This window comes from Bremia lactucae, linkage group LG4 (genome assembly GCF_004359215.1).
Source record: "Bremia lactucae strain SF5 linkage group LG4, whole genome shotgun sequence".
Lineage (NCBI taxonomy): Eukaryota > Oomycota > Peronosporomycetes > Peronosporales > Peronosporaceae > Bremia > Bremia lactucae.
The window spans coordinates 5,536,933-5,545,741 of NC_090613.1; the positions used below are offsets into that span (position 1 = coordinate 5,536,933).

Here is an 8,809-nt window from a genome sequence, read left to right on the forward strand (position 1 = left end):
TGGTGTCTGCGCTGGGATAGTGGTATCGATCAGCTTATTTTCAGAGTATACAGTCACGAGATCAATATCATGATGAACTCCACGATCATCAAATAGTACAGCCGGAATCTTGCCAGGAATAACGTCTGCGTGTTCGCAGACGATGTCATAGGCCGAGTTGCGTGATTAGCTTATAGCGTTCAAAAATTGATCAGCGAATCGCATCTTCCGCGCTGATTTTGGTTTGGCGCTCTTGGTACGTAGAGCATAATTGTCCGCTTCAAGCGAGAAAATGCTGTCCGTGGCCTTCTCTGTGATCAAGCACACCTGATCAAGTATATCTGCCTTCAGGTCGCGTATGGAGTGCTTCCAGGACAGGACCGAAAGTCGTGTAATGGAGGAAGCAATGTGAGGTGGTTGTACGACGTCGACGAACCGACGGCGTCGTGAGTTGCATTTCATGTATGGAAACACGTAAACCGACGCCAAGTTGGTCGGGCTGTAGTCACATGAAGCACTATCACCACCCCAGGCAAAAAAGGCCCGGACAGGTGTGACGGAAGCATCGCAGGCTTGGCACTCGACGCATGATGAGGGATCCCCTGCACGACCACGTCGTTTTTCATGTGGCAGTCCTTGCTCGGCCAAGTTTCTCTCGAGTTAGAGCTTATACTCGACCAGATTTTGAGAATGTGGGAGCCTCTGCTCGACCATTATCTCATCCACTTTGCGGCGACGCGAAGTACGCGAATTGCCGGGGCGTCTAGAAAAACTGCGCAAGCAGTGCAAAGAGGGTCATCGCTGTCTCGATGCTTTGCTCGTGTCGTAGACGGTCCGTCCACAGTGACATGAGGCCAGTGCCTTGGAGCGATTAGAACATTTGTGAACACTTTGCTGAAGCTGAAACCCTCTCGGCGTTTGACTGACCGCGACAGCCACTCAATCTAGGGCTGATATCGTACCAGCCATAAACGCATAGCTCATGTGTATTACCAAGAAGTTGTGAGTGCTACTAAATTTACCGAAAGTATATGGCAGCGATCCTTTTCGTCGTAAAAAAGGTTTCGTATCAGCCAACCTCACCACAGATTCGCCAGGTCCCTCGTGGCCGGGAACACGCGTCGGTAGTAATGATGGCCACGATGCACGAGATAATCGTTAGTTGCTCCTGAATCAAGGAGTGCGCGCAAAAGGTCGCTGGACCGGCATTATAAAGGTTCACGATAAGTCACCGCAAGTCACCATTCCATGTGGCAGTCAAATGCGCATGAAGCTTGTTAGGGCTAGAAGTCCGGATTACCACCGGACTTACGATCCAATCAGTACGGCACTCCGCATCTACTGGTCGCATGCCGTTTTTTGACTGTGTAAACACGTTGACTAAACTGGTCACTTTGTCTTTGACTGTGACTAGGTCAAAGACAAAGTGACCAGCTTAGTCAACGTGTTTGGCGGCTGAAGCTGGTGAGCAACACTAAGCAGCACGGTAGCCCTGTTTTTACAACGAAAGTAGGTCAGCGGACGTCATTCATGCAGACTGTCGAACAGACGTCTCGACAATGCGATCTCTATCCGCGCTGGTCCCGATGATCGGTGTTCCACCAAATTTGCGCTTGCATACGAAGTTCTCACGAAATAGTCCTCGCGCAGCGCGAGGGCAATGATTCCTGCAAGAATTATGGATCTTCTCGCGTGACGGCTTAAAGACGAGACGAAAAGGGCGGCCAGGGTTGGAAACGCAAACTCGTCCTAAACGAGTTTTCTGAGAGCCCACTACTAGGCCTTTCCATCAAACCGAGAGAAAAGCTTTGCTTTTGGCTGCTCAATAAAGCGCAATTCGATCGTAATTTCGACCTCTCAAAACCATCGATTCTGGGGAAGACGGTCCTCACCTACACTTAAATAGGGAGACGATTCTATCTTCAAGGACTCGTTCCGGGAAAATTGCGAGGAAATTAATAATAGCCGAAACTCGCGGTCCATGAACTCATGGATGAGAGTTGCTGCCGGCTCGGCGTCGCTAAGCTAAGCAGCGATGACACACTGAACTCTCCGGACACCGCTGCGAGGCGGTGGAGAGCTTGCCACTCTATACCCGTGACATGAGGGAAGGCCGTGTGATCAATGCTCATCTCTGGTTTCGGCGACGGCGGGAAAATACTCATCTCGATTTTACAAAGTGCTACCAGGGAGAAACGGGATATGGACGAAGTTATGTGGATTACACCTGCACGTGAAGAAGCGTATAGGAAGTCCGTAATCTACGTAACATTTAACTCTAAAAACCTAAGTATGAGAAGACTCCCCAACCTCGTGGGAGTCATTTATCTACGTGCTGGCTAATCAAAGGTCTGGTTTCCCATTAATAACACAGAAGCTTGCGAGGTGCTTCTCCCGTTAATTCGGGCATGCACCCACTAAAGTAACATGTATAAGTAAGCTTAGTATTATAGAACGGTAGGGCCGATTAAACCTGTAAGATTATATTAACGTGAGAATCCTTATCCGCTCTTACGTAAGCGTTGGATATATCCCTGTGCTTCAGGCTCTCCCCATGTCGCCGCAAGAGCAAGCAGCACCTTTCTTACTGACGCGTCAATAACTGCTGCGAATATAAGCTAGCAATTAACTAAACATTGCTCATTTCCGCACGCAGCAAGTCGAGCCTTGAGTCGCTCGATATCGCCGTGCGCATCGGTCTTTGTTTGAAACACCCATTTGGTGTGCAGTGCATTACTGCTGGTACCTCGCTTGACCAAACGCAAAACCTTATTTTCTCTCAGCGCTGATCTCCTCATGCATGGCTATCTTCTATCCTTCGCGCTTGCTGCTGCGCGTCGCTACTTCGCCATAATTCTTGGTATCGCGCTCGTATACGTTGGCTACGACGCTGTCTTCATGGCCTTGCTCCTTTGAGGAGCAGAAGACTGCATCCGTTAAACGCGTCCATGACTTTGACTTCTTCCTTTTCGCTTCGATCTTTCGTAGCCGAGCTTAAAACTGCTTTATCTGAACCAGTCGAACTCGTAACATCATATTAGTCCTCGAACTCAATCTGTAGCTGACACTTTTGCGTGTCGGTTAGATTTCAATGTCCTTCACGTGCTGCGTAACCACAACCTTATTTTCTTTTTAAAGAAAAATTCCCTGTAGCCCTTGGTTTCGTCGCTGCATCCGACGATAATGCCGACTTGAGACCTCTTTGCAGCAAATTCTACCGCGGTTCGCGGATATACAGATCACGCAGATCCAAAACCAATTTCAGGCAATCAGGCGCACGCTTCGTAAGCACCTTCATCGGCGAAGCTCGCTTTTCGGCAGCGCATTTGGGCTGCGATTGAGAATATACGAAGCATAATCAACCGTATCACTCTAGAACGACAAAGGGAGTCAACGTGCAAATATCATCCAGCGAGCCATGTTATAGACTGTCCGGTGCATTTGCCCAGCACTTCTATTTAATGCTTGATTTCTCGTTCAACGACTTGTCTTGAAACACCTGTAACTTGCAAAATTGATCGACGTTCTCACACTCACACTCGCCTTCGCCGCCCGTCCTTTGCAGATTTACGCGACAGCCGGTCTGACGCTCGAAAAATGCCATATATAATGCTTTAAGTTCTTCACCGCTTGATCCTTGGCTTGGCGAGAAATACGCAACAGTAATTCTTACTTGAGATCAACGAATACTTATTAAGTACCGTTTTCCAAGTCGGCCCCTTGGCGTCATCAGACCCTTAAGCTCCGCGCATATGACACCGCCAATACAGTCATTCGGAGAGCGAGCACCCGTGTCCTTGTGCGACTGCGCATTCCTGGGTTGCTTCCCTTCTGCACACGAGGTCTTGTTTGGTCTTCAAGCCTTGCATCCAAAATTTCCGAACCCTGGGACATGATAAATTTTATGTAGTCTAGTCCGTAATTTTGATGCCAGATGCTGGATCTCTTGACATCCGCTCAACCGCGTCGTAAGCCAAACGACCCAGGCGCTGGCAGAAGTGGTACAGTGATCCTCCTTGACCGACTCGTCCGATATTACATGTGTTAGTACCACCATTAAATCGTCACTAGAAATACTTCGACTGCGTACCAGCTTTACTGTCTTCACGTTAAGTAAACTGTTTTCTATCGATATATGATATATGACTTAACCATCGCACCGCCTCGCTTGTGCGCGCTTTGTGCCATCATACACGAGTCCGTACTCCTTGCGCTCCAGCTTGCCATACGTTAAATATTGTGCGAGAGATCAGGTGCGAGATATACGTTAGTCAATGTGACGTCCCTTTGTTGTCTATATAACACAGTAAGTGCTACGCTACCGACAGGTGACAGCTTGACTGATCCGCCATCAGCCAGATGGTACTCATGTTTGTACCTTTGCATTTTGTAGTAGGGACAAATTGTTAACTAGGTGGCGACTGGATCCACTGTCCATTATCTATTCGTCGCCACCACGATCGGTGACGCTCTAAATCGCCAGTTGCTTGGCTAACTGGGCATGACGCGATTTCTTCGCAATAGCGCCTTTGCCAATTGCGATCACAATATTACCACCGCCTTGCCTTGACAACCTCCATCTGTATTGCTAGTTTTCTCGTTTCTACAATCATCCTTGACTTGTCCTGCCTTTCAACATACATAGCAGGTACGTGTCTCCTTTCGCAACTTCGACGCTTCCACATGAGCGACCACTTCTCTTCCATAAGCAAGTCCTAATCGAGATTTAATCTCAATTGTGTGCGCCAAGTGCACTATTTTTTCAGCTGCATGATGTATTTGGCGCGATGAATTTGGTAATTTGCCGTTATAATTGTTGATAGTTCGGACGATGCGTAGCGTGCGATGTTGTCGAGCACCTGCTGCTCGGCTTCTCCAGCTGCATCGCTGACCGCGACGATGGCCACGAGCGCTTGAAGTCCTTTTGCCGTAAATAGCTTCATCGCTTGAGCCGCAGTGATTTTGACCCTGTACGTGTCAAGAATACGCTACATCACGTACTGCAAAGACTGTAGCACAGCCCACCAAGTGTCGACTTGCTTAATCAAAAGCGCTCTGCAGTGCCGGTCAAGTACTACCCTAGAACATCTGTCTTCGCAACTTCGATCCTGAAAAATCTGCACGATTCTTGAGCCATGTCCACCTGCCGCCAAAGGTCTTGCCCCAATAAAATAACACTTTGACTTCAACGTAAACCTCAGTCCCATCGAATTTGCGTATCACTTCTTTGCATCGGGAGTCCGATGCTGAGTCGTCCTAGGATCTTGCACTGGAAATTGCGGCTGTGGCAGCTACTGGTACGAGGGCAATGGTGGTGGTTGTACGCGTTGCGGCGTATCTTGACGCTCTGTGACCCTAAAGCCGTCAAGCCTTCCCATCGCAGGGCGCGGTGCTTGATAAATTCGCAATACCGACCAGTTGAGAGCCTCTCAATGTAATTCTCCCGCGAAGTTCGCACCTAGCATTGAGCCGTAGTTCATGCACTCGTCCATGCCGCTCAGCATCGTGAAAACCCTCTCTAACCCATTGGTGTCCGCACTCTTTTTGTGAACGTGGCCACAACAGACTCGACGCGGCGCTTTCGTGGCTGGTCGTCGGCGGTGCCTGCGCCATGTTGATGTCGTCTTTCTTCTCTGAGCTTGGGCTCATAACATGCTCGATAGCAATCTTGCTTATGGTCAAAGCGGAAGCCTGAGCACTGAAATAAAAGTATTTTAGTATATTTCGGTTGCGTTATCTGTCTTACCGCTCTTATCCTCATGTCAATCCGAGCTCTTTCCTACAGGCGCTAAGTAGTTAGCCGCTACTTCACTTATCCTACCATGCCTCCTCAAGCTTGTTCTTAATTAGCGTGAAAAGACTAGAGTAATGCATTTCTGAAATTAATCGGATAAATTCTTTCACTTTGGCCGTGGTGGCTTAGACCTCGTCATATCGGTCTAACAAGCGTGGTCGGCATATGGCTCTAAATTTGGCATTCTGTACTAAGGATATGCCTGAATTAAAGGAATCGCTCTGTTCAGGATGCCAAGATGTTGCGCATCATATGGAGCACCCCTCAATTGAGTCTTACTAATAAAAAAAAGGCATCACACACAACAGTGAGTATTACGGTGATCATTGTTCTATCGTTCTTGCAGCAACTAGCACAGATAAAGTCTGCAACATAAAAGTACTGATATTCGACGTGCTTTTATTATTGATTATAGCTTCCCATATGTAACCTAAAAATTGACTCCCGCTGTAAACTATATCGGCACGAGCGACATCTGTAGGTCCGGCTAATACTCGCTGACCTGGCGGATGAAGTGTCTGGGATCCCTAATGGGTAAAAGTTACCCTTACTTGTGCCAAGTTAATTCTTCTGCGTACTCAGGTGCAAACAACTTCTTCGCGAAGGTGAGTTGAGAACCTTCGAGGACGGGGAACCGATTAGATGGTCGTATACCAATTAAGTGAGGGAGGCGTAAACGGTTTACCTACTCAGCCGCGCGCAAGGAGCTTGCAGAGTTCAGCAGAGCGACGGCTTTATCACATGACGTAATTCCTTTTACCTGAAGGAACTACCATAGTGATTTAATTCGGAATTGTTCTCATAGATGCAGCCGAATTATCTCACATGAGCTCCGCATTCCAATTGGTCGCTTCAGCATCACAACAATAGACGGCTAATTCGTTCCCATCGCAACAAGTAGTAGTGATGCCAGCTATCAGATGTCAAAAGCGGTATATATGATTTATCGTTAAGGCAGAATGTCAGCGGTGACAAGTATAATTCCACAGTTTCAAGCTATTTCTTGGAGAATTCGCAGAAAAAATGAAGCCTTGGCGATTCAAACGTCTGTTTGAGCCGGTCTTTAAAAGCCTCTAGCGACCCAAGTTCTTCGACAAGCGAGCCAAGGCGGGACATGTGCGTGAGAGCAAATCGCCTCAGGTCGTTATCGTGTAACCTTGCACGCAAACATGCCGACAATTTAAAACCCAATCCATCCCAACAATCCTTGAAAGGATTGCCAGAACAACAGTAGCGGGCATTGCATCTTGCATAGTCGGCATTTTGTGAGTTATAATGTAAAGGCGAAACTCGGCCGCGACTTTGTTCCAGACTCAGTCTACAATTTCAAGAATTTATCAAAGCGAAACGTTGGCAAGAAAGGAATTCATCACGCACTATCAGCGTTTTTTCTTCGCAAACAGTTGTACATTCTGGAGACTGCTCGTTGTCGATAAGCTACAGCCTTCATTACAGGCACTGTTGACTGCGGTGTGCCGCACGGCGATGCTCCCACCACCTGGGGGACAACTTGCACAGGTGCTGTGGAAACACGTGCCTGGTCCTAGTCCGACTCTGGTCAATTTTTGTTCGCAGCTGCGGTCGAAGACTTCGGTCACCGCACCGACCCCAACGAATGTGTCGACCCGGCGTTCCTAAAGGATCCGGCAAAAGAAACGATTTCGGTGTTATAAAAGTTTCGGCGAGAGAATAGACCCGGCGTTCCGAACGGTCCCGGTGGAAAGAATGATTTCAGCAATGAAAACAGTCTGGGCGTCCTGCGGCCGCACCTACTTCGCTGATGTGGAGGTCAAGGCGCTCTCAGATTGGGTTCCAATGCTGGTTCGCAATGTCATTAAGTCGTAGAACGAAAAGCTGGACGATGAACGGCGACAGATTCTTCTCCTGGAGGAGGCTGCACTTGCAGCTTAGATTATAAGATCCAGCTTTTACCGTCTTCACCACAATACATGGTGTGTGCGCACTCGCACGCGACGCGAGTACCGATGCTCGGTGATTAATGCTTTTCATGCCGGATCAAGCGGCAGCTGCGAGCTGGCATGCCAAGTCCGTATAGTTTCGCGAGAAGAGTCTTCTGCTTCTGTGTCTAGCTTCCATGAAGCGGAAAGACGTCAGCGTTCTCCCGGTCATAGCCACGTCAGCTGGTCTTGACCTGATGACTATCAAGTCCGTGGTGTACTGGTTAGCACGGTTCAAGCCATTTTGGTGTCAACTGTGTTTTACGCAGTCGATTCGGCGACGCGTGGTGCTATCACAGCACGAAGGCTTATAAATCCAACTATATTGTGGCGATTAATGACTCGGTCTCCAATTTCGAACAACTTAAGCTGGTCATACCCATTTCAACTTCCAAAATGGCGAGTTCCTTCACCATTTCACCATTTATAAGTCTTATTTTCTGCTTCCCCTGCTTAACGCCTTATCATTCGATTGCCAAGTGCGTGGGGCGAAAAGGCAACACTTTTCTTGAGCATCACCGCGAGTTTAATGGTATGCCCAATGCACCCCATCACGTCAGTGGGTTGACTCTCAATCACCTAATTCTGGCAGGACGCTTACTGCAAGTCGCTGGCTTGGCAGATTTTCTTGCATCATATGTGGCGATGCTGCGGATGGAAGGATACAAGGCCCCTTTGACGACCAAGGTTTCTCAAGCATATTCGCGGAATCAGCATTTGGCCGAAGCCTTCGTCTGTCCTTCCGTTAGCCGTTCACTTGCGTGCGCGTGTTTCTACGGACGGGTGGTTTGAACCAGGTGCGAACAAAAATAAAGCGGAACTCGCGTCCCATTGCGGCTTCATCTAGTCGAGAGGCGGTTATAATGATACTTCACTCTGATTCCTGCAGGCAAAAGAAGCCGGAGGGGACCAACAAATTGCCGATTCAAGATTCGGCATTATCTGCCAAGCAGAGTGCGACGAGGTCGGTCAACGCGCCCAAGATCTGGCCCTCACTGACTTAGGCGCCGGATCCTATGAAAGGTTGAGCAAGCAAAGACTTCTTAGCTACTTGTAACCTTCCTCTACGTGCCAGTGT

At 48.5% G+C, this 8,809-nt stretch overlaps 1 protein-coding gene across 1 annotated transcript; it reads left to right on the top strand.

Moving 5' to 3' along the window:
- Positions 1–8,127: 8,127 nt before the first annotated feature.
- CCR75_000045 (uncharacterized protein) lies at positions 8,128–8,523 on the top strand (the record flags this gene model as incomplete). Its single annotated transcript, XM_067958153.1, has 1 exon — positions 8,128–8,523. One exon carries the CDS (start codon positions 8,128–8,130, stop codon positions 8,521–8,523), a length of 396 nt encoding a protein of 131 aa, XP_067817031.1.
- Positions 8,524–8,809: the final 286 nt, after the last annotated feature.